The following is a 26,517-nucleotide window of genomic DNA, read 5'->3' as shown; positions in this document are numbered from 1 at the left end:
ATGGATCACTTAGGGGCGCACCACCTCCACCAGAGCCACGCCGAGCCCATCAGCTTCGGCATCGACCAGATCCTCAACAACCCGGACCAAGGCAGCTGCATGATCTCCAACGCGCGCCTGCAGGACGTGGCGGACTACGGCCTGGGAGGATGCGTGGTGAGCAGCGCGTACAACCCCATGGCCGGCCACTACGGCTCGGCCACCGCCGGCGGAGGCGGCGGAGGAGGAGCAGGCGGAGGAGGGTCGTCCTCCGCTGGAGGTTACAGCAACGGCGGGGCTTGCAGCATGGCTTCTCTGGCGGGGTCTTACAACATGAACCTGGGGGTCGGGACCATGAACGGAAATAACCTCAACGCGGCCGGGGGCGTGATCCGGGTGCCGGCGCACAGACCCCTGACCGGAGGCGTCCACCAACCTCTCTCTACGGCCGTGCCCACCGTTCCGTCCGTGAACAATCTCACGGGGCTGACTTTCCCCTGGATGGAGAGCAACAGGCGCTACACCAAGGACAGGTTCACAGGTGAGTGGGTCTCTTTCCCTCCTGCTGCACACCTTCGCAAGGCACTGGTCTCCCGCGTCGCTCGCTCACTAGCTCACTCGCTCTCCTCTCTCTTCTCTCGCATCCGAAAACAAAAACAAAAAACAAGCTTACTGGCTCGGAGATGGAGCGTCCCTTCTCAACCCCGAAGCAACAAACTTACCGGGCAGGCCTTGGGCACGATTTGTAACTGGTTTAATGGCATCGATTGGCTTGATTTATAAATAGCTTTGATGGATTGATCTTAGATTTATGGCCCACTAGAGCGCTCATATATATGCCTGGGATGTGGCGGTAAAAAAAAGAGAGGCCCCCGTAGTAGAGAAGTTTAATCACATTGATTATCATTATTAAATTGGCGGTATTTGACAGCACTGTTATCCCGAGGTTCTAATGTTGTTGAAATTTCCAGGGAGGAAGTAGGCTTTCACCCTCTCCAGCTATTCAAGTATATTTCTCCCATGAATGGAATTGACATGCTAATAATCCGTCGTTTATCCAGACTTTGTTCAATGACATTCATAGGAGCTGAGGTCTCCTTTTTTATTTTAAATTGGTGGGATGATCCAGCTCCAGTACTCACGCGAATGAATTTATAAATGATGCATTCCTACTGTAGCTGGATTATCCCTCCCCCTCGCATGGTATACCTCTCTACAGTATATCTCTTAAAACTGTGACAGATTTATTTATTTGAAAGGCTTTAATAGCAATAATCAGCACCACCACCCACTGCCACAACAGTAACTTATAATGTGGTCAGACGAATAGTGTATGTGTGTGTGTAAAATATGACATTTTGGCCAAATAATTATGTTTATAAAAAGTAATAATAATTTATCTACTGCAGAAAGAACAGCCTATTCCAATGTTGTTCAGGTAACATTTTAATAACCTTCACTACTGTTTTCAATAGATTATACAGCACACGTGCGCGTGCCTTTATAAAATAATTTATATACAAATACACATATGCATGTTTCCCAGCTCTAGACAGACGGTATTACGTGATACTGATCTGTAACATAAATAATGAAAAGGGGCAGGATCCAGATGCGAATGGCAGGGGCGAGAGTGGCCGATCAATAGTTTGGTCTTGGGAACTACGTCTTCCTTTTGCGCCTCCTCTTGGATCCAGTCTTTTCTCGAATCTCTGGCCTGTAAATGGAGAGTTCTGCGCTGCTGTTATACATGCTCGAAACAGAATATGTGAGCCGATCAAAATGTATATTAGTTCAGAGGCAGATCCATTCGAAGGAGAACCGCCACATAAACCGGTGGCTTTCGGAACATCTCGGGGATTTCCTGCCCCGCTCCCCTCCCACTGCAAACAATGACGGCCATAAAATTTCAGTTTTAATTTAAAGAGTGAAACCCGACCTTCATCAATAAAATCCCCATTATCTTTCGCTTGGAGAAAGGTAAGTTGCCAGCCCTTGGGGTAATCGTATCTATCTCCCAGGGGGTTGTAAAGTTCAAACCAATGACTGTTTGGAGAGCCCCAAACAAGACAGATGGGCAGATAAACACCCGCGCAGTCGGGGTCTTTCCACCGAATAGAGCGCGCCCACCGCGCCGCGGCCTGCGATCCGCGTTGGGTTTGAACCGCGAACCCTCCTCTCCGCTTCAGTTTCAGGAGGGTTTCCAAGATGTTGTTATTCCGCAGCAGGGAAAATGCCCCAAGATGGGGAGAAACCGGGGGTTTCGTTGGAGGAGCGAGGAGAATCCCAGGAGCAAGACCTGTAAGAACTGGCCTTTTATTACAGATGACCCAATAAAATATAGAAATGTAGGTGTTATATTGCATTCCCTCTGCAGCCTTTATTTATTTTAATTTTTTTACGTATTGCAGCCTTGATTTCCAGGCCTCAGTGAGATGGCTGCAGCACGCGCGGCTCTGTGCCGCTTGCTTTTACAACAGGATTTTTAAAAAGATTTTTTTTAAAAAAAAAAGTGCAGTCTGATTTATTCATTTATTTAAACGAGAGTGACTTGGGCTCCTTGGGTTGTTCTTCCGACGAGGCTCCTGCAGCAAGTTAGAGGCCTACCTCTTCCTCTCTCCCCTTGCCTTCCGCTGAAAGCATTCGGGCAAAATAGGGAAATTGTTGGCGCTAAACTTGAGGGAAGCACGTGTGTGTGGATTGGGAACTGTGCGATAAAATATACGGAGCGTTTGGTGGAATTTATTTTCCTCGTTTTCCTGTGGAACGCTCTTTAATATTCACAAGCAGCGCAATAGCATGCACGTTTACTCAGAAGTAAGGTCCGCTATGTACAGTTTCACTTACTCTTAGGTAAAAAGTGCATAGGATTGCAATCGAATCTAGCCATGAAATAGGATTGCAATCGAATCTAGCCATAAAAGGTATTTTGAAAGGTCTCTTAAAGTCTTCGGATTTGCCACTAAACTATAAATCAGCTTTCAGATATCCTAGGACAGCGGGGTGGGGGTGGGGGGGGTACAAATACTAAAATAAACTCATTTCAGATTCTTCACCCATCGCCTTCCCCTTACTTCCAACTTATTTCCAGTTTACCCAATTCAGGCTTACGGTATGTATTTCGCTACGCTTGACAGCCATGCTGCCCCCATAAATGCCTGGAGTATTTTTGTTTGTTTGGAAATTAAAGGAGAAAAAAGTACATTAGGCCTGAATAGAGAGGTGTTGGAGGATCGCGCTGTTAAGTGTCCTATTGAACAGAATAATTCCCAGTCAAACTTGGAACCAGAGGCAACACTCCAAAAGGTCCCCCTCCTCAACCCCCAAGTGACTCTTAAATCCTTTTGTTTTCTGCGTCGGAAAGTTTAATGTAAAAATCTTGCCACGGTGGTTTTTGGAAAATATATTTCGTAGGAAGACTAATCACAGAGGAAAAACTGAGAGAGCAATCTAAATAGTATTTTGGGGGCTTGCTTATTTTTGCTCCGTTTTGTTACTTACATAGCCGATTGTTGATGCTATTTGGCATCACGCCAGCAACGGAAAGGTCGGAAGACAGGCCACATTGCATCGATTTAAAATCAAAACGGCAACCATACGAAAAATTAAAAGAATATCTTTGATTACGTGGCCCATTTCTCATTCCTTCCCCCTCAAACACACGCACGACGCATGCCATCCGCTTCTTACCTAATAGTCTTCGTTTGTATTCTTAATAGTTTTTACGAGCATTCCTTTAAAAGCAACCCGTAGGTTTCGTGTGCGTGTGAATTGTATTTTTAAAAACAAGCAAGCAAGTTCTCTCAGTATTTCATGAAACGCTGTATCGATTATATCCAACTGCATCCGCTTGAAACACAGTAACACCCAAAGAGCAACGTAGTTTTTCGGGGGGCGGGAGGAAGGGAGAAGTGTAGCCCAATTCTTACCACGTTCGTTCAACACTCAGTCCCACGATGGCCGCAGTCCTGTGCGCACTGATTCGAGAGGAAGCTAAGCGCCTTTGCATTAAGTGAGACTTCTTACAGCGCAATCCCGCGCGTCTTTCTTCGGAAGGGTGTCCCATTGTATTCAATGGCTATTTCTAGCTTAGGGCTGAGGTTTACAGCAGGGATGAGTAACCTCTAAATGTTGTTGGGTCACCACTCCCACCATCCCTGTGCATTAGCCCGGGCCTGATGGGGAGCTCCAGGATCCCCAACCCGTATAACTTTGCCACCGCTGCTCATAGCCTTACGCTCTGCACCCTTTTCTTCGAAGTAATTCGACCCAATGTTTATGACCCAGTCCTCCGAGCTACGTTTTATTTCGCAATAAGCCCCATTGATTTCAGTGGGCCTTGATTCCTGTGTTGAGAATCATCCGTAGTGACGTTTTCGGGGGGAAACAAACCAAAGTGGTTGGTAGGGAAATTGCCTGAAAGCCAGAGCTGCTTCAGTCTTTGCAAAATTAAAGCCTTCGGGGGCAGGAGCGGGTGCGGCGAAACATTAATAGGATTTAATTGCTGCAGTGATTCGTGACTCCTGCGAGGCCCAGATGAGTTTTGTCTTCTTTTCACTACCGGTGTTGCTCTGTGAGCTGGCCTCCAGGCTAGCGAGGCAGCAAAGCCCAGCCTTAGCGGGTAGGATTAGCCAACGTTTTGCGCGATTGCATATGTATTTTGAAAAAAGTCCCGCCCGAGTCTCTCTATGATCATCCATTTTACTTGTCAAGTTGCCCCTTCTGGGGTTGTTGTTGTTTTGTTGTTGTTGTTGTTTTTTGGGGGGGGGGGGACTGACAGACCGATGGAATCCTGAACCCCCAGCAAAGTGAACGCTAATGGACCAACCCAAGGCGTTTCACCCTCCTCACCTCCCCAAAGTCAGCTAGGGACAAACCTTTCTCATCCTTCATTCCCTATCTGGGAAAAGGGAGTGAGATGTTTTGTGGATTGTTCCACTGGTCGTTGATAAATGTGCCCTGTGGACCATTCAGTCTAGTTTTGTCTTACGTCGAGGGGTGAGGTGGGGAAGGGAAATCCCAATTACAGTCTTTGAGGGCCTTTCTGCTCGCCTCTAAAATATCCCATCTCTGGAACTCCTTTCCAAGTCGTCTCCCGGCCCACCAAGAGCCCCCAGATTAGATCTGAAGTCCTTTCAATATCCAGGGGACTAGACTCGTGGCTAGTTTACTAACTTGATAGATGCCGTCGTAGTGGTCTACATGTGTACGTCTATACTGTACCTAGAGGCTCTTGGAGCGATAGAAATAAATAGGATGATGTAAATAAATAAATAAAAACCTGGAGAACCTCAGGCAAGTCGTGATCTTCGGAGAGAAATTTGGATAGGTTTCCATTTTCCCCTTCGCAAGGCTAAACGATGAGAGGGTGGGGATTGTGGGTCAAAGCCTGTCTTGCGGGGAGGGGATGTCTACGTCTGTGGCTGAGATTTTCTCCCTCGCTCTCCTCGGCCCACCTCGGCCCAGCCTCGCTCTCTGACTGACTGTCTGTCTGTCTGTCTGTCTGTCTGTCTGTCTGTCTGTCTGTCTGTCTGTCTCTTTCTGTCTCTCCTCTGCCGACGCTTGTGGACCCCTCCTGATCATGTCGCCGCTTGCTTCTTTGCCCCCACCCCCCACCCCGCCCGCCCTGTCTCCCCCTCCAGTGGCCCTCTCACCGTTCACTGTAACACGCCGTATAGGTCACCCCTACCAGAACCGGACGCCCCCCAAGAAGAAGAAGCCCCGCACCTCCTTCACCCGCCTGCAGATCTGCGAGCTGGAGAAGCGCTTCCATCGGCAGAAGTACCTGGCCTCGGCCGAGAGGGCGGCTCTGGCCAAGGCACTGAAAATGACCGACGCGCAAGTCAAGACCTGGTTCCAGAACAGGAGGACAAAGTGGAGGTGAGCGGCTGAGGCCAGGCCTCGTGATGTGTGTGTGTGTGCGCGCGCGTGCGTGTGTTGTGTGTGTGTGTGTGTGTGTGTGTGTGTGTGTGTGTGTGTGTGTGTGAGAGAGAGAGAGAGAGAGAGAGAGAGAGAGAGAGAGAGAGAGAGAGAGATTCTCCTCTTTGCAAGCGCGAAAGTGCCCTGGGATGCGCCTGCGCCTGCCATCTGATGTAAAGATGCTCTCCAAAAAAAGTAAAGGCCCATTAACTCTGTGGGCTTCACTTTCCAGCCAATTCCTACATTAGGATGCAAAGCCAGGTAATGGTGCCTTTTCTCCTGCTCTTTGCTTTCCTCTGGGTTTTTTTTCCTTTTGTGGGGGGTGGGGGAGAGATGGGCTTTTGGGGTTGCCTGAACCTGTCTCTTTTCCCTGAGGTGTGAGCCAGTTGTGACTCAAGCCATTACTGGCGGATGGGATGCGCGCGCGCGACAGTGGCGCCATTGTATTGACTTGCAGTGTCTTCAGCGCGCGGTGAATGGGCTATTGTTCATGCTCTAAGTGGTTCTCTGCAGCCTCGTCTGCACGTGCAGTTTGCTTAATACAGGACGACCCTGAAGTTTGAGTTTGTTGGGAGCAGCGGAATCCTTTTACCCAGGAAGTCATATCTGCAAGCGAAATCAGTAGCCTGTTAAGGGACCTGTCTATGACACCTATTGAATTCATGTCCAATGTATATGTGCGTTATTTAAACCCTCTGTTATCTCTGCTTGCCGCGTGTTCCTTTCGGTTTTTCGTTGAGCCTGTCGCCCCCAGGTTTGACAGCCTGGGGGGGACACATTCTTTTCAGTCCCCGTTTCATACCTCTTTACAGTATAAGTCTCGGATGCCCCGAATTTTACACACATCAGACAAAACCGCTTGTCCACAAACCCCCCACGTGGATGTTTTATGATGGAGCAGATGCTGGCATCATCTATTTGCCTGCGCTCGCCCCCCTCCCCCAAGCCGTGCGCCTTCTAAATTGTCACGTGCATAGCCTGTCTCACAATTTGCCTTGCCACTGGAAGGGTTAACGGGGTTTCAGCCTATCTGTCCATTGACCGCTTTCCGGGGGTCGGGGGTGGGGTGTCGGGGGTGTTCTTGTGCTTTGCCTTTTCAAACAAAAGGATCAGCGGGAAAGAGTCTCAGGCCCGTTGCTATAGTTGCAGAAACAAATCAAGAGCCATTATATTGAGAGGGTCCAAGTGTACATCCGGCCGTCGGAAATGAGCGAAGGTTCTTGGAGTCCTCGCGAACTTTCTGAAGGAGGCGCTTCGCTAATCTTTGTCATGGCCAGGGCAGCGTGGAGCCGGGGTGAAGGAAGCCCCTGTCACAGATGCTCTTCAGGCTCTGGATGTTCTTCCTCTGCCTTCAGTGACCATGTAGAAAAGAGGCCTCATTTTGCACGTGCTCTGTTCTTCTCAACAGAGCATTTAATCGGATTCAAAGTCCTGCCCCACCCTAGGAAAGGAAATGCGTCGCCCCTGGGTACTTTTGTTTTAATTTGTAGGAGATTGTATAGTATTATTAGCACCACTACTATTGCTGCTATTAATAGTGAGAGAGTGGCGTGGTGTAATATTGGGCGCAGGGCCTGGGAGACCAGGGCTCAAATCCCTGCTCAGCCACTCAGCTCACTGGGGTGATATTGGGCGCACCACAGTTGTTCAACCTAACAGGGTTGTTGTGAGGATAAAATGGGGAGAAAGAGAACCATGCATGGCTCCTTGGAGGAACGGTGGAGTGTAAACGAAGCAATAAATAAATAAATAAATAATGGGTATTTTGGGGAGAAGGAGGAGCGTGAGCGACCAGCATGCCAATCAGAAGTATGATTCTGAATTAGATTGCAGTCCAATCCGCTCACGCTTTTCTGAGAGTCCCACTTCCGGGTAAACGTGCATAGGATTTCACTGTTTGGTTGCAAACCTATCTGGGAGTAAGCACGACTGAACGCGGCAGGACCTATTTCAAAGGAAACCATGGCTAGGATTGCGCTGTCGTGGAAAAGATAGCAGCAGCCAGGACGAATTCGGAGTAAATGGTTTGCCCAGGCGAGAAGGCATTTACATGAGTTCAAGGGCCTCAAGGGAACCAGCGTTTTTCAGGGTCACTTCCTAGAGAGAAAAACCAGAATCTTATAATAGAATGATAACCCTGAGAAAGTCTGGGTTTCCAGTTTTAATATAAGAAACTATACATGGGGCGGGGGAGTCTCCCCAAAGACTTTTACAGTGGAGGTTACAAGCACTAAGCGCACGATAAAACGCTAATGCCCCTTTTGAAAGAGACGTTATGAAGCCAGCAAGTTTAAACACGCGATTGCAGAATGCGGAGTTAAAGCCTTTTTGAGGGGTTAGTAAAAAACAAACGGGTGGCGTGCGGGTCGCGGCTGTGCCAATAGCCTCTCCACTGTCTTTCCATAGCTACAGCTCAATGGTAGAACATCTGCTTTGCATGCAGAAGGACTCAGGTCTGCTCCCCAGTATCTCCAGGTAGGGCTGGGAGAGAGAACTCTACCAGAAATCCGGGAGAGCCGCTGCCAGTCAGTGTAGACAGTACTGAGCAAGATGGACCAATGGTTCAAGGGAACTTTCTAGGGAAGCCAGGAGCCTTCAGGGGCACACGCTTGCTTCCAGATCACGCGTGGGAGGCTGTGCTGAACCTTGGCCTACCTTCTGCCTTTAAGAATATAAGACCCCTGCTGGATCAGACCCAAGGCTCATCTAGTCCCAGGGGTGCCAACTTTAATAAAATATGGGGGAGGGAGTAAGCCCCTTCCCACATAATCGATCACATGCCGTTGTGCATGCACACCATTTGAATGGCAATGCCCATCAACGTGGTGGTGGTGGGGAGACGACGGCCCTCTCAACCTCGGCCCCCAGGCTCTTATGTCTAGCCCACTGCTGTTAGTATAGTCCCCCCCTCCCGAGGCTCACAAGAAACCAGCAAGCAGAACCTGAGATCAACAGAGAATAGCCCCGTGAGCCTACAGGACAAGCTTCTGAAGGCAAGGAGGGAAAGAGTTCTTCCTACAGGCTGCCTAGTGATCTACAACCTTCCGGATTGCGTGGAATCCTGTGCCCGCAAAGGTTCTCTGCCGCCCTTCCGACGTGCACCTGAGGAAGCCAGGGGGAGCAGCTACCCAGCGCGACTCCGCACCCCCCCCCCGGCGTTCTCATGAACTAACAATACCTAAAGCGGGTTTGAATCTTAGGAATCCGGCTTTTAAAGCTCAGAAAAGTGGTTTGCGGTTTCCTAGTCTTAAATTAGCCACACTAGACAGCAAACTTTGCCCTCACTGCGAATGTAAAAGCAGAATCGTAGCTATGGGGCGGCTAGCCAGGTTTTTGTTTTTTGTTTTGATTTTTTTTGCCCCTGGAGCCTTCAGAGGGGCGCCATTGAGGCTCCCAGGCCCAGCCTCTGTGTGCGCATGCAAATGCGCATGGATATGTGCCAAACTGTCTCTTTGACCCGAGTGAAATAAAGCCTAGTTTCGCCCCTGGTGAAAACAAGGTACAAGTCCTTTCCCGAGCAAGTCCCCCTGCCCTGCTCGCTTCGTTTTGTGGTGCTGACATTTCACAGCACCCAAGAGATTTCGGTCCTAAAACCCACCGACTGAAGATGTATTTGAACGCTTCAAATGGGAGCGCGATGCCTTTCACATGAAACATCACTGGGCATGATAAGCAGTTTAAACTTTTTTTAAAAAAAAAAGTTTTGGGAGCCAGGATAGATTTCATCAAAGTAGATTTGACATTTTTGCTCAAAATGAGTATATTCTGTGCTAAGCGGGCGGGCGGGGGGGAGGTTACTGTCGGAATTTTGCAGTTCTGCCAAAGAAACAAAAGTCTCACGTCCTCAAAGCGAACCATTATTGTTAGCCATTAAATGGGATTAAAAGAACTATGGTGTAAAAGGACATATAAATCAAGAATTTGCTTTAAGTTCGAGCGGTCCCTTCAGTGGATACCGTAGTATTTCTCTAGAAATATGAATGTTAAGATAAACAACTTTGTTAAAACACAAATTATTATTATTATATTTATTTTTACAACTGAAGCAATTTCAATGGGAGAATAACTCTCCGGTTTAGAATAGGGGCTTTGTCCCTATTATGCTCCCCGATGTTGCAAATGGCCCCTCCCGCTCGGCCAGATCAAAATCCGCTTGAAAACTGCACACCTATCACAGGACAAAGCAGTGAAAGCTTGGCTTTTCCTTCCTGTAGACCCGAATGCCTCTTCATCCGTTTTCAACCTTTCCTTCTATTTATAGTTTTAAAAAGGCTGGGGGCATAATTTCGCTAAAGTAGAAAGGAGTTGGGTATTAGGGATTCCATTAATCCCCCCATAAACGTCATCTCATAACTGAGTGCTTGTAAGATGAATGTTCCAAATGTTGTCTGTTAATATATTTAAAAATAGTTATCAGTATGTGTGGAGCTATGTACGTATTTCAACTTTCTGGGTGACTTGGAGGCACACTTATTTCTCCCTGGGTATGATTGTGTCAGATTGCAGTCTCACAATCTTTTCAGAACAACAAAACCGACCCTTGCAGTGTAATTTCCTTTGCATTGGCTTCAGTAGGGTGAAAAACACTTTTTTCATGGTTGATTTTTTTCTCTCTCTCTCCAATTGTAAGCTGACTTGAGAATTGTTGTACAGTAGTTCAAATGCATCCATGAAATTAAATTAAATCCGTTATTTAGAATTGCGTATAACTAGTGACACAAGAATGGAACTTGATATGTAGCTTTTATTTTATTTTAAAAGCTCAGTCGGATTTATTCACATTGCCTGGACTTTAGGGCTGTGTTCATATTAAAATATGGGGTGGCTTTCATCTAAGTTTTACTCAGAATACAGCCACTGAAATTAATGCATCTAACTTGCTCATTGTAATTCATTTCAATGGCTCTACTCTGAGTAAAAGCTAGTTGCATACCACCCATGGTCTCATAGAAGTCAACTCCTAGGAGCCGAGGGCACTTCCCCCCTCAAATAAAATAGTTGAGGAACAGGGCCCCAAAAGTTGATGAGCATTGCCATTCAAAGGGGTGTGTATGCCTTGTGAGTGATTATGCAGGATGGGGCTTACCTGCCCCCCCCATATTTTATTCAAGTTTCCACTTTAGGGCAGATAGGACATCATAGCTGCCAAGTTTTCCCTTTTCTCACGAGGAAGCCTATTCAGCATAAGGGAATTTCCCTTAAAAAAGGGATAACTTGGCAGCTATGTAGGACATTCTATATGGGGTTTGCTGTAGTTGTTATTTCACACTGAAGGCTCCAACCTTATGAATGTATTTCTATTTATTTAAAAATAGGCATCCTGCTTGTCTCAAAAACATAAACGGAAGTAGCTTAAAACAAAGCACAAAATACAAAATCAGTTCAAGATTGGTGACATGCTTTAAGCTGCAATTCAAGTTGCAAAATCGGAAAAGCAACAGCTCTAAAACCACACTACAAATTGAAAATGGGGAGGGGGGCTTGGTAGTTTCCTCCGCTTGGAAGTCTGGAGGGTGGTGGGAGAGGGGACTCTCTGTGGCAGGAAGCCCCTAAGCTATGGCATCCCCTCTCCACGAAGGTGCACATGGCCTCTTCATTCTACAGCTTCCCAAGAATGCTGAAGATGCATCTTGTTACCTTGGCCTTTGAGGCTTGAAATAAATATTTTTTAAGGACCCAGACAATACTTCTGATTGGGAATGGTTTCAACTGATTTTTATAGTGTGCGTTTATATTGTTGTAACCCACTCTGAAACCTTATGGACGGTGAAGGGCGGGTGAGAAATCCTATCAACCCACAAATAAACAAACGGAGCCACAGGATCAGAGCCAGTCAACAGAAAGCAAGGAAGCATCAAATCAAAGAGGCTCCCAGGCCTCCTGAAAAGAGCCTGCTTTTAACTTGCTGCCCGAAGGGCCGAAGTGCTGGAGCCGGATGGACCTCCCTGGGGAGGGCATTCCATAAAGGTAGTATCACAACTACCTTTGTATTGTGGCGCTGTAATATTTTACCGGGTCAGGCAATTGATTAAGCTATTAGAAGCTTGACAGCGGACTGGGCTATTAATGGATTGACTCCTGGCCAAGGTGCAACCTGATCTTCTGCATCGAAGGCAAGGCCCACTTGAGGGCATAGGCTTCCAGGACGAACCTAGGCAAGTTTACTCTGAAGTGGTAAATCCCACTGAACTGGACTTATCCCCCAATAAAGCGTGTTTAGGTTTTACGGCGTTTAGTTTACTGACAGCGATGGAACTTAGTCGCGACTCCTTTAAACAGCCTTAGACGTCTATGGGACTTACCTGACGTGGGTCATGTTCCCTAGAGGACGGCCTTTGCTGCATTTTCACCTCCCAGCGCGGCCTGGGCAGGAATCCCTCCCCCGAGACACTTAATCTCGGTGCTAGGAAGGTTTGCTTCTATTTGCATATTTGCAATTAAGGCGCTGGAGGTTCTGTGGCGGAGCTGTAACTAAGCTGCTCGCTTTCCGTTTGCAATCTTGAAACAAATTGGGCTGGGACGCGTGGCTCTTGCTTCTTCTTCTTCCATCTTCCGCTCACCACCCCTCCCCGTCTTCCTTCCTTTCAGAAGCCCGGACAGCGCTTCTCTCTTTCTTTGACAAATTACTCCTTTTTGCCCGCGCCAAGTGATGCTAACTGAGAAAAATGCCCCGCGCTGAAATTAATAATCTGTTTTTCACTAATTATCAAAGCGAGGAAGCCGGGTTGCAATTTTCTCCGAAGTCAAAACAATATTAAATATGCATCAGGAGTGAATTTGTGGTGGAAAGAAAGCGAGTGCATTATTCATGCGGTTCTTTCCTGAAGTGGAGCGAGGCTGCAAAACTCCTTTAGACTTCTCTCCCAGGCGTGGGTGCGAAAGGTGCGCGTGCAGAGAGCCCGATCCCGACCCTTTTCAGGCCCTTTTCGTCATGCGTAAATGTGCCCACCGAAATCAGTGGGGAGCCAATCGCCTAGATTTACTTCTTTGGCTTTTATTGCGGGTCTAGAAAGCAAGTTCCCTGACTTTAAATTCCCTAACCGGTGTGTCTTCAAATGAGCTCAGAGCTCCTTCGCTGCTTTACCTTCGCCAGATGGGCCTGGACAGCAGCACAGCTAAATTAAAAGCAAAACGGTAATTACAAGACAAGCACCCGTTTTAGTTTCGTTTTTTAATTGAGCAGATCTTCCGCGAAGTGGGTCCCTGAATGTGTTATTAAAGAGGAGCCTGAGATGACCCGTGGAAAATTACTTCCTCCTTGCCCGCGCGTTCCTTCAATGGCACGTTTTAAAGTTTGATGTCAGGACGCGAGCGGGTGGCAATTAGACGGTGGATAAACAGTTATTTGGAGGCCGAAGTTAAGCAGCGTTCAGGGCCCAGTGCAGTCAGCGAGATGGAGCTGTGCAAGTGCCCCTTCTTCCCATCGAAAACAGACCCTCTTCCCATCGAAATCAGCAACAGTTAAGCATGCACTCTGCTGGGGTTGGTTTGTGCGCGCGTTGCTATCTATTTACGTTTAAGAGAGGTTCTTGAGTGACTCCAGCAAGTGCCTTGGAACTCAGTGGAACTTACTGTCTTTTAAAAAAAATTATTAAAAGATTTTTATTGGGTAACAATAATCCATCTAAAATCTCTGTTTTCAGGGTTTACAATCTTTCTTGCAGGTCATTCACTTTCAGAATGAGACTTTACGGTCATAGGCAATACGGGGTCGGGAGAAGGGAGGAGAGGGAGGAGGGATATTTTAGGATCAGGCTGTATTAAAAATACGTATTAAAATACGTACTAATCATAAATCATGGCAACTTTCAACTGATCATCATCATTATCAACAACAACAAAGGAGCCTGGGATGCAGGATAACTCTCTGGGCTCCTCAAGCCTGGAGTATACGGAATATGGATTTGAAGCTGCTTGTATCTCTATGCGTACGCACAAGATGTCCTCATCTAACTGGCAGCTTGCATTCCCTCCTATCCCGTTAAATTTGGATTTTCTTCACCAATGGATAATTCAGTAAAGGAAGAAAATAGATTTCACCCAACTGAACTCAGCGAAGCTTATTATGTGGGTGGGTTGTGGGTTGTTGTTTTTCTACATGTGTGGTGGAGTTTCCCTCCGTGGTGTTTATCACTAACCGCCACCACCACCCTTTCCATTTTGTTTCCATCAGTCCAAAGAAAGGGATGTAGTTTGCCTTTTTACACCTGTTGTTGCTGAAGGCATGTTCCTGGTGTTTTTGTTACTGAAACAGCTCTTTTGTGCAGAACTGCTCTTGCAGAAACATCTGTATTTATATATATATAAAAGGAGGCAGGGGAGGAAAAGGGGAGGAAAGGAAGTGGGCCTTTCATGCAAGCAACTCCAAATCCTTGCTTGGCATTATTATTATTATTATTATTATTATTATTATTATTATTATTTTATTAAAATCCTTTTTGTGCAAATCTGGTGTATTAAAAACTTGTGTTTCAAAAATAAAAATCTTTTTTTAAAAAAAGAAAGAAAGAAAAGAGGGAACATGCACAGGCAAACAAATACTTTTATGCATGCCCACAATGGCTCTCACATATTCTGGCTTGGAATTATTATGATTATTATTATTATTATTGGATTTTGTGCAAATCTGGTAGATGAAAAAACTTGTATTTCAATAATAAATAAACAAATAAGTGAAAATGTGTGCGTGCACAGGTAAATGGAATACTTACATGTACTGTATTTTATCCACAAGGAACCAGAACTTATGCTGGGCAGGGAAGTATTAACTGAGAACAGGGCTTACCCGCCCCACATAATTGATCACAAGATATAGTGCATCCTTTGAATGGCAATGCCTATCAACTGGGGTGGGTGGGTGGGCAGGCCCCTCAAATATTTTATTGGGGGGTCTGAAGGGACCTTGGCCCCTAGGAGCTGGCTCCTAGATCACCCACTAGTGTGGATGGGGAAAATTAAGCTAGAATTCAAAGGCATAATATTGAAAGTGTTCATACCATGTGTGGACAAAGGTGCACAAATGCACACATGAAAATAGCAACCACTTTAATGCATTTGTGTGGGCACTGCCTCTTTCCCCACATCCTCATTTTCTTGACAGCAGTTTAGGTTTTCAGCTGAGAAATGGTCATTTTCTTGTGTTTCTGAGAAGCTAAATGACCTACCATGTCGTGATTTGTCACTTTCACTTCCCTGCTCGCTGTCTCTCTCACTCTTTTAGTAGTAGTAGCTATCTATAAATATTCTAGGGCTGCTGGAATCATTGCAGTCAGTAACTGTTTAATATTATTACCAAAACTGTAATGGACTCTGACATTGAAGCACTGTAAGGAGATCAATACGAATAAAGATAATAAAAAGGAATCTTCCATAGTTTCATTATAAACAGAGTTTTGAAACAATTTATTACCAAGTGAAAGAGAAGAGGAGGGAGCTGATAGATAGTAGAATAAGTCAGGTAGCCTCCTACACCTGATTAGATTGGCTTGATAAAACGATGGGTGAGTCTCTTTGGGCCATGCAAGAGAATGAATGAGCAATGGGTGTGGGCCTGGCATGTCCTCATTTGCCATCCTGCTGATCTAAAATGTAAAGGAATGTGGTTAAAATGTGTCACAATGAGCCCCAGATTAGTGGGCCTGAATAGTTGGCCCACTTCTGCATCATGTGGGGAAAGCTAAGCAAGTCTATGTCTCAGTTTCCCCTCTCACCTTTTGCAAGCCTGGTTTCACAGTGTAGATATTGGGCAGAAACCTTTATGCATAAAAGAGGCAGTGCCTAAGCATTTTTACTGGACCAATTTCTATTGAGAAAATAACCTGGCAAGATCAAGAAGAGATACAGTACAGCAAAACTGGGGCCTGTCCTGAAAGCATATATTCTGTAGGCCTGGGAATTGATTTCGGTGTAGTCTACGCACATAATATTTAACAGTTTTAAATTGGCTATTCATCTGGCATCACAACTGATGAAGCGAATATCATTTTAAGAAATCCAGAACCCACTTCTTAAAGCAAAATTTAGGCAAAGGATTTGTGAGATATCCCCTTCTGAAAACCTGGAGAACCACTACCAGTCAGCAGACAAGATTGAGTTAGTTGGACAGAACTGTGGTCTGGCTTGGTGAAAAGGAGCTTCCTATGTTTACCACACCAGGCCTTGTTTAGACTCTGTGGAAGAGATGGGAAGTGAGAGATTTTTTAAATAATCTTTCCAATCTGTGTTCTCTCTCTCTCTCTCTCTCTCTCTCTCTCTCTCTCTCTCTCTCTCTCTCTCTCTCTCTCTCTCTCTCTCTAACAAAACAAAACAAAACAAAACAAAACAAAACAAAAACAAAAAACCCCCAAACCATTCTCCTTTAACGTTTCTTCTTCCTCTTCTTCCTCCATCTTTTCTTCTTTGCCCCCCTCTCTTCTTCTTTGTGTCTTCATCATTCTTTTCCATTGTTGCCTACAACCATTAAGATCAGGCCCACTATCTGTTTGAATTCTCAGTAAGTTCCCATGACGCTCTGAACAGGCACGTGCTGTGCTACTCTTTAGACTCATTATTGTGCCATGGACTTTCACGATACCTCAAGTAACTGATGAAGCCAGCAAATGGTTTATGAAACTGTGATTATGCCACAATAGATCTGTTGGACTGTGTTCACTAGGGACCTTAGAAGAACCCTCCTGCCCAGTCAACAGTACAGGCATATCTTTCTTCATGTAAAATTATTTAAAGGGGGTTTATAAATACTTTGGGAAACTTTCCAAGTGTCACCCAGAACATTGCCCTAATGTGTTGTCTGGGGCAAAGACGGCACGACTCGAGGCAGGTTGAACTCAATGGGAATGCGACCAAGAGCAGAGCTCGAGGGCTTCCTTTTATTGAAAGCTCAGGATGACAGTTAATCATTACAACGACAGTGTAACTTCTAGCCAATTACAGCAGTGCAGTCCCATACAAGGTGGTGTTTCCTGTAACGTCACACCCGGTCACTCCCTAAGACATCCTCCATAGCCCACGTGTTGTTTTGCCATGCCCTCTGTCCATGCTCCAAGCACATGTCACTCTGTAAACACCCCCTCCTAGTTCCCATTGTGTTGCCCTCCTTGGCTTGACCCATCTGGTTTGTCCTGATTCATCCAGTTCCATCCAGATCCTCCTAGATCCTTCTAGCTCTGTTGTGACCTGTTGCCCTGCTGACCTGAGCCTCTGACCTGTCCTTCTTCACGTGTTTCCCATTCTGACATTAGCCGGCTTGCCGTGCTAATGCCCACACTCTCGCAGATCGGTGTGGCTTGCCAGCACCAGATCTCAGTCATTCCCACACATGCAAGCACAATTTCCTCGTGTAATCCCCACATCTCCCCTTTTTTTGTTTTTTAAATATGAGCCTGAAATATGAAATAGATGAGTGAGTGAGTGAGTGAGGGGTCTGTAAACCTTTGACATGTGCAAAACAATCTTGGAACAGAGGCAACTGTCAGCTGTCACCGCTTGTACCGGTTAACCTGTCAACTCCTGAAACTGTTTCCTTTTAAATAATACCTTATAAACCTTATAACAAACATTATAAAACTTTGCATAAACTCTTGTATAAATAACACAAATGAAACCTTGCAACAATGTCCATGAAAATAGCAAAAGTAGTCAGTCTCTCGGAATGCGAGGGTATAACAGCTTAAGTTCGTTCCTTCAAGAAAGATAAACTGCACCCCTCAACGTAGGGGAAATTTTAAACTTTAAACTTGTGGTCAGTCTTTGTCCTTTACTGCGACTTGGTATGCTCATGTTCACACACTCTTGCGGAGTTGATAGTGAGGCATGAGAATGCAGCCAAAAGCAAGCGAACACGATCACGGTCCCTCTGTGGATCCTGTATCTGAAGCTTCGCTAAGTCCGGCAATGAGTTAGACTAGTCCAGAATGCTGGGCACCGGATTGGGCACTGGGTTCTGCTTTCCCTGGCACTGAAGCTGAATCCCTTTCCACCAAGCCATCTCTCCACAGTCTCACACTTCGAGCCAGATGCCAGATAGGTTTACCTGTAGAAGGCAGAAGGGGGACGGGTCCTTGCCAGAGAGAGAATTAGGTAAAGCCCTGTGTCCAACCAATGGCTGGAGATTTCTCACTGGTATTAATAAATTTAAAAATATGAATAAATATTTAATGTAATAATAATTTGTGTTTAGCCATAATAATTTTCCAGGGTAGTTTCCCCTTTCTTTTTTATATTTGTGAAGAGAAACTTTTGAAAAAACAGTAGTTGCAAAATTAATGCATTTAAACCAAAAACAAGAAACTAGGCCAATTTAGGGTTTAAGATTGAGAAATCTGTAGCTAAGAACAGCTCACCCAGTGCTAAAAGAGAAAGAATTAAGTCCTGAAGGAAAAAAAACATTAGTTACAATACTACTGGAATTCCTGTAGAAAAATAAATTCGAGTCAGAGCTTGGGCAATCTGAAAAGAACAAATCCTGTAAAGAGCAATCAAAAGTAACTAGAGAGCAGAGTTAAGACTCCCATGCTCACACCTTTGAATGAGGAATAGAATATACAAAACCTAGAAAATCAGTCAGTTTTGACACCAGATGTACTGAAAAATATGATACTTGCAGAAATACTCTGTTGTGAGAAATAATAACAAAACCCAAACCTATTAATACTTGAATAGGTATAAGGTAACCTATGCATTTGAAAAGGAATAAAAATAAACTAATTATGTAGCCAAGAAAGTCAACCCTAGGAAGAAGTGCTAAAGGGAAGACAATGCAAACTGAAGTAAGAAATAGCAACACACTAAATCTAAGCCTATTAATGGGTATAGGGTTATTTATTCTGACAAAAAGCTCAAAAGATTACAGGAAAATCTATTATTTAATCCAAAAATCTGACATTTAAGAGAAAGGTAAAACCTAAACACTATCGTAGAAAGGATCCCAATAAATTACACAAAAGAGAAATTGAAACAGAAATCTCCCGCCTTTCTGAAGGCCCAAAATGTTAGGAGGATACATTTGAAGAAAAGTGTGCGAAGAATGCTAAAATGAAGAAAAATCCTAAGAACTATGTTTGGTTAAGCTGCATCCTTACTTCCAGAAAATAAGGAAGAAATTAATGCTATCAAGATCTAGTGACCCAGCCTTGCTCTATGAAGCTATGCTTGGGCAGAAATATATCAATTAGCAAGATGAAACCTTTATAAAAATGAAATGCACACAGTAAGACTTAGACTTGTTTCCAGACTTGGAGTAATGTGAGCACCTTACAAATATATGAGGTGAGTGTGTGAATCTCAGTTTCACAAACTAGTAACTAACCAGGAACAGATAATGTTGCCTTTCATAAGATACAGTGTTACCAGAAGAAAATGAAGAAAAATGCTGACAAACTGAAGAGAAAAGTCTAGACTCCAAAACTAGAAAATTCCAAATGCTAGCACAGTTTTTAGGCTAAGTTTTCTCCCAGTGAAGACCCTTTTTAAAACCTGTGCCATGAAATGCTGGCATATCTTAGGAAATGGCGGTCTGTAACGTTGCCAATCCCAAAAGCTTAATGGAATGCTGTTGGAACAACAGTGTTGGCAAAATCAAGGAAATTCAGTGACACACAGAATATTTCTGAGAGGATGTTGCTAAAATCCTCCTGACTCCTGACTCCAGACTCCTGAAGCCAACCCAGAGCTTAGCTCCAGCCGGAGCTTGCAAGTTCCCAGCTCTGTGTTTGCTAAAAGCCCTGAATGAGGGAGAAATGCAATTCTGCATTGAGTACCTAACAATGAGCTGGTAAAAGGCTCTGGGAAATAGGTGGCAATGAGAGACACCCTCCCGCTGCAAGTCAGATTCCCAGAACGTGAAGGTAGCGGCCACGATCCCTGACGGGAGTGGGGTTGCCAGGAGGAGCAGGAGAAGCAGCAGAAGCAGCAGCTGCAGCGCCTGCCCCTGTCCCTGCCTGATGCCACGTCCAGCAGAAGCACCCAAGAGCCGGCGCTCAGCGGCGCTTGCTGGCATTGCGCGCTTGGCACAGCCGGCCTGAATTTGCCCCACTTGGAATTGGCTGGGCGTGGGGTGTGCGCGCTTTGTCGGGCAGAGGAGCTGCTGCGATCACTCCCTCTGGCCGCTCTGAGGAGCGCACGTCTGAGGAGGAGGGAAAAGAGGAGGAAGAGGAGGAAGCAGTGAAGCGGCAGCAACTCTGCCTCCACCCCCTCTCTGATTAAAGTTCCTTTCATAAATCTTAATCTGACAGCTTCTTCTACCGCCTTGTTGGGGGGCAGCAAAGAAGCGACAGACAGATTCACTTCCGGAAGCCTTGTTGCCTTAGGGGCTGATGTCGGGGGGGGGGGGGATTAAAACCTCCCCCTGGAGCTGAGGAATATCAGGTGGAGATGGTCCCTTGATACTTGATCCTGATGATCCTAATGAAATCTCCACCTTTTCTATTGCTTCCCTGCGTCTTTGCCACAGCAACACAGTCACTATGAGTACCCGAAGCGTGGACATTTTGTCCCGATTCTCTCCCAATATTTAGAGAACCCGCCTCTAGGTACTAGGGCATGAACTTCTGATATCCTCTGATAAATTCCCTAGCGCTCCTATGCTAGAACCTGCCTGACCGAAAGTTTACAAACCTTCTGCAGTTCTTCTGAGTGGCCTCTCCTTTGAACTGCTTCTAATGAACCCATACTCACGGGGAGCGCGCTGCGCTGAGGTACCTAGACTTGTCCAGTCTCTTATGAGCATGGGGTGAATCGCATCACGTCCGGCGGCACCAGAAGTTGTCTGGGGCAAAGACGGCACGACTCGAGGCAGGTTGAACTCAATGGGAATGCGACCAAGAGCAGAGCTCGAGGGCTTCCTTTTATTGAAAGCTCAGGATGACAGTTAATCATTACAACGACAGTGTAACTTCTAGCCAATTACAGCAGTGCAGTCCCATACAAGGTGGTGTTTCCTGTAACGTCACACCCGGTCACTCCCTAAGACATCCTCCATAGCCCACGTGTTGTTTTGCCATGCCCTCTGTCCATGCTCCAAGCACATGTCACTCTGTAAACACCCCCTCCTAGTTCCCATTGTGTTGCCCTCCTTGGCTTGACCCATCTGGTTTGTCCTGATTCATCCAGTTCCATCCAGATCCTCCTAGATCCTTCTAGCTCTGTTGTGACCTGTTGCCCTGCTGACCTGAGCCTCTGACCTGTCCTTCTTCACGTGTTTCCCATTCTGACATTAGCCGGCTTGCCGTGCTAATGCCCACACTCTCGCAGATCGGTGTGGCTTGCCAGCACCAGATCTCAGTCATTCCCACACATGCAAGCACAATTTCCTCGTGTAATCCCCACACTAATGACCCGAGCTCATCTACATTCCGTCCAGTCATAAGTGGTATCAGTCTCATTCCCCCACATGCTCCTTCAGCTAATGTTTGCTAGGCGATACCTCCAATTACATGGGACGCTTTCAGACAAGACGCATTATGGGAGCTTTACATTGCAAATGAGTTGTTTAGATTTTCTATGCACACACTTGGCACATGAGAGAACAACTCACTGTTTTTTAGTTTAAGGTTTCTTTATTGGTATTCTGCTCTTTCCTATCCATATTATGGACTCTAAACTTGGAAGCCCTAATCAACTTTCTGGGACTTCTGATTAAATCCCAATGAATTATTTTATTTTATTTTGAGATCAGGGTATTAATATGGATTCAACTTTGTATCCTGCCTCCTCCTCGTTACTTAAATGGGAGAGGAATATGCACTGGGTGTAAATACTTCATATTCATTCATAGATGCCATGAGGCTATGAGACCTTTTGCCAACTCTCCTCTAGTTCAGAGGATTCTGTCCTGAATCTTCCAACATTCAACTTCTTTGGATGTCCCTGAGTTCTAGTGTTATGGGTAAAGGTAAAGGTAAAGGGACCCCTGACCATTAGGTCCAGTCGTGACCGACTCTGGGGTTGCGCGCTCATCTCGCATTATTGGCCGAGGGAGCCGGCGTATAGCTTCCAGGTCATGTGGCCAGCATGACAAAGCCGCTTCTGGCAAACCAGAGCAGCACATGGAAACGCCGTTTACCTTCCCGCTGTAGCGGTTCCTATTTATCTACTTGCATTTTGACGTGCTTTCGATCTGCTAGGTTGGCAGGAGCTGGGACCAAGCAACGGGAGCTCACCCCGTCACAGGGATTCGAACCGCCAACCTTCTGATCAGCAAGCCCTAGGCTCAGTGGTTTAACCACAGCGCCACCTGGGTCCCATATGTTATGGGAGAGTGTTATAGGAGAGGGATAAAAAAGTTTCTCTATCCACTGTCTCCTTGCTATGTGTAATTTAAAAAACTTCTATCATGTCACCTGTTACTCACCTTTTCATTAAACTAAAAAGTCCCATATAAAAAGTATAGAAAGCTTTATACTTTAATCCTTGCTGAATCCATAGGTTCAGGGAGATTAATTAAATTATAACACTTACTGGGTCCAGGAATTTTAAAGTGTTTATCACCCACAAACTCATAACAATAGTTACAGATCTTATTGTTGGCATTCTTACTATTTTTAGCAATGTGTTGCTCAGATTTCTTTTTGGCATCCTGTACTGTCTGCTGGCACTTTTGGGGGGTGGGATGGGGGGGGCAAAGTTTGTGTTCCTTGGGGGGTGGGGATAAGCCCTGTTTGCTCTTGAAGAGGATCGTCACTCCCCAGGTACAGTGGTACCTCTGGTTTAGAACTTAATTCGTTCCGGGGGTCCGTTCTTAACCTGAAACTGTTCTTAACCCGAAGCACCACTTTAGCTAATGTGGCCTCCTGCTGCTGCCATGCCGCCACCGCGTGATTTCTGTTCTCATCCTGAAGCAAAGTTCTTAACCTGAGGTACTATTTCTGGGTTAGTGGAGTCTGTAACCCGAAGCGTCTGTAACCTGAAGCATCTGTAACCTGAAGTACCACTGTACTGTAGTAAGCCACTCTCTCATTCCCAGCACAGCCCTCTAACCAGGGCCGGCTCTAGGTAGACCCCCGGTGGTGCGGTGCGCCAGGGTGCCGGGCCGGTAGGCAGGGCGTCCCACGGCGAAGCCACGCAGAAACCATGCTGCACCCTGCGAGGGCGGGGGCGCCGGAGCGATCTCCGCCCCTCAGCACCAGGGCGGCCGACCTGCTCGAGACTGCCCTGCCTCTAACCTGCAATTGAAGCATTACAGGGAAGTACGCTGTGGCATTGTTGAGTACGATTTTCTCAACCCAATCTGCAATGTGGAGATAAAATCAGCGGGTAGCATTGCAAGGTTGTTGTGCCCTCTCATCTGGAGCTCATCTAAACAAGTGCAATGTGGCCTGAAGCAGAGAGAGCCAGTGTGGTGTAGTGGTTAGAGCTGAGGTAGGCAATAGGGTGTCCTCCAGTTGTTGTGGAACTACATCGCCCATCATCCCCAGCCAGGATGGCCATGTTAAGGCAATTATGGAGTTTATTTTATTTATTTAGTAATTACATTTTTATACTGCCCTTCATCTGAAGATCACAGGGCGGTTTACAGTTTAAAAACACAAAAAATAGCATAACAACAAACAAAAACAATACTCCACTGCCCATTCAGAGTTTAAAATGCCATCATATGATGATAACAACAACAACAACAGCAGCAGCAGCAGCAGCAACAACAACAACAACAACAAATTTATTACTTATACCCCGCCCACTCTGGGCAGCTCCTAATAGAATATTAAAACCACAATAAATACATCAAACATTAAAAACTTCCCTAAAAAGGGCTCCCTTCAGATGTTTTCTAAAAGTCAAGTAGTTGTTTATTTCCTTGACATCTGATGGGAGGGCGTTTTTAATTAGCCAAAGGCTTGGGAATTGTAGTCCAACAACATCTGGACGGCATCATATTGGTCACCCCAGAATTAGGATGTAAGACTAAGTCCAGGAAGACCTGAGTTCCAATCCTCATTTGACCAGGAAGCTTGCTGGGTGTCATTGGGCCAGGCATAGACTCTCAACCTGACTGTCACAGCAGGGTTGTTCTGAGCATAAAGTGGGGGCAGGAAGAACCACACATGATCCCTTGAGCAACTTGGGGGGTGGGGAGAGGCAGGATGCAAATCTTATAAATAAAGAGTACTGGAAAATGATACGGTCTGCATCTTTCTCCCAGGCGACAAACTGCAGAGGAGCGGGAAGCAGAGAGGCAGCAAGCCAATCGCATCCTCATGCAGCTCCAGCAAGAGGCCTTTCAGAAAACCATCAACCAGCCCCTCCAAGCAGACCCCATCTGTGTTCACAACTCCTCTCTCTTTGCCCTCCAGAACCTCCAGCCATGGTCAGATGACTCCTCGAAGATTACCAGCGTAACTTCTGTAGCCTCGGCCTGTGAGTGAAGCCTTGACTTTGCCTGTGCAAGGACTGTGGCGTCCCAAAATGGCTGCCCTTACCCAATGCCATTGGCAGAAGATCTACTATGACCCAGAAAAGGGAGTGGTGAACCAGGAACCAGATTGTGCCCTATGCAAGCAAATACTCTCTTAGTGGGCAAAATGCCCCCATGTCGGCAGTATTTCAATAAAGGGCATCACTTTTGCTACTTCTTCTTTGAGATTGCAAGGCCCGATTATGAAAATTCATGAAGGGTCATTTTTCTGGGGAGAAAAGAACCTTACCGCCGTTCTTTTTTAAAAAAAATCTTTCCAAGAGAAACCACTCATACCAGTTTTACTGGCAATGTAGGATTTGCTCTCCCACTTAAACATTTTAGACTGATCACTTGTAAGCAAAATAATGACACCAGTTTGAATTGGAAATGTCTTTGAACAGCCTCTGAATCTTCAGCTAGAGTTTTTGTTTTGTTTTGTTTTTTTGCCTCCAAGGACAGTAAGATCCTGCAGATGAACAAGAACTTCCCTCTTTTCTTTCTCTCTTTATTTTTCAGAGATGAATTCTTTGGGCTTCTCTCCTTTTCATTATTTTCTCCCTGCTGAAGGAATGAAACCGGAATTATTGTTGAATGTAAACGTTACATTGCAAACCATTGTGTGAAGGTTGTGATCAGCTTTCCTGGCTACCACAGACTCTGCATTGATCAACTTATAGTTTAATAACTCTGAGGCATCTGTGGCATTTTTGCAGGGGTAATGCAGTTTCACTTGATGGATTATTTTGGTATCGTTTATGATGTTGTTCAATATTTTATTTACTTTTGGGTTGAGAAGTCTGCTTTGCCATGGGTGGAAAAGCCCTCTTTTCCCATTTCCTGACCAGCATTTTCACGATTCTTTACTTTTCATCATGTTGAGGAAAAGCTTGTGATTAATTTAAGCACTTCTTATAGCAAACTCCAAGAATATATAAAAGATATCTACAGTATATAGTTTTCACTTACTTTAACCTAACCATCACTGCCATTTTAAATTGGATTATACACAGAGCCAGGCAATTTATCAGAAAAGAATATTTTCAGTGAGGTTTTGAAACGCATTCATCAGTTCCTTTTTTATTATTATTAAGTTATGCACTTATAAGATGGTTTCTTTTTTGTGTACTCATTTTCTAAAGTGTCTGTGTAATTTATGTGGAAAAAAATGAATAAAAAGGAAAAAAAATATCAGTCCAGGGTAGTGGAAAGGGCAAAACAAAATGAAACCCTGACAAGCTCTCTCTCTCTCTCTCTCTCTCTCTCTCTCTCTCTCTCTCTCTCTCTCTCTCTCCCTCTCCCTCTCTCTCCTTCTCTTTCTCTCTCTCTGATTTTTGTGCTAATTCTTCTAGTGAGAAATGAGCTCTGAGATTATACAGTAACGGCCAGCGCAAGCTCTGCTTGGTACAAACAGAAAGAGGACTACTGCATGTTCACCAGCATGCAGGGATTATGCATAAATTTTAAGCTCTGATTTCCCAGCCTCAGTGCAAAGAATCATAGAATTGTAGAGTTGGAAGGGACCCCCAAGGGTCATCTAGTCCAAGCCCCTGCTATGCAGGAATGTGCAGTTGTGTACCTTGACAGACTTAAGTTTGTGCTTAATTTCAAGCAATGCCGAGTATGAATGAATGGAAAAAAAATGTGTAGACTTTCAAATGGGATATAATGAAAGTACTGTAAAGCAGATAGGGCAATATGCAGAATGAAAGTAAAGCAGATAGGGCAATAGGTGGTTGTTGTTTTTTCAAAAAACAGATGAGGTTTGCAATGCAAATGTAATACACAGTACTGATCAGAATGCTCTTCCCATTACAAATGTTTTCTCTTCACTTTCCCAACACACAAAATGAGAAGACACCTACTCAAACAACTTGAGAAGCTCAAGAGGCAACTCAAGTCTCACATATGAGGACAAAGGATTGCATCCAGTGGAGGCTTTTTGTCTTTAGGAAACTTTGGTCTTCTAGCTGTTGCAGAACTACAACTCCCACCATCCCTACCAAACATGGTTAATGGGCAGGGATGCAACTGTAGTTCAGCAACATCTGGAGAGCCAATGGTTCCCCAAACCTGCCTTAGCAGCAGCGGTGGACTTTGGGCTCTCACATTTCAGCGGTATCTTGCGTGACACTAAAATTTGTGGGGGGCCCGTCTCTCGTGCTCTGCTCTACAGGAGGGGTGGCTAACTCCCAAGAGACTGCGATCTGCTCACAGAGTTTAAAACTGGC

The 26,517-nt window shown here is 45.5% G+C and overlaps 1 protein-coding gene across 1 annotated transcript; it reads left to right on the top strand.

The window, feature by feature from the left end:
- Positions 1 to 24,257, top strand: TLX1 (T cell leukemia homeobox 1). The gene is made up of 3 exons (XM_035102532.1): positions 1 to 520; positions 5,658 to 5,859; positions 24,035 to 24,257. The coding sequence occupies exons 1-3, from the start codon at positions 1 to 3 to the stop codon at positions 24,255 to 24,257; spliced, it is 945 nt and encodes a 314-aa protein (XP_034958423.1).
- Positions 24,258 to 26,517: the final 2,260 nt, after the last annotated feature.

The sequence above is a fragment of the Zootoca vivipara genome, chromosome 5 (genome assembly GCF_963506605.1).
Source record: "Zootoca vivipara chromosome 5, rZooViv1.1, whole genome shotgun sequence".
Lineage (NCBI taxonomy): Eukaryota > Metazoa > Chordata > Lepidosauria > Squamata > Lacertidae > Zootoca > Zootoca vivipara.
This window is presented reverse-complemented; position numbering and strand designations above follow the sequence as displayed.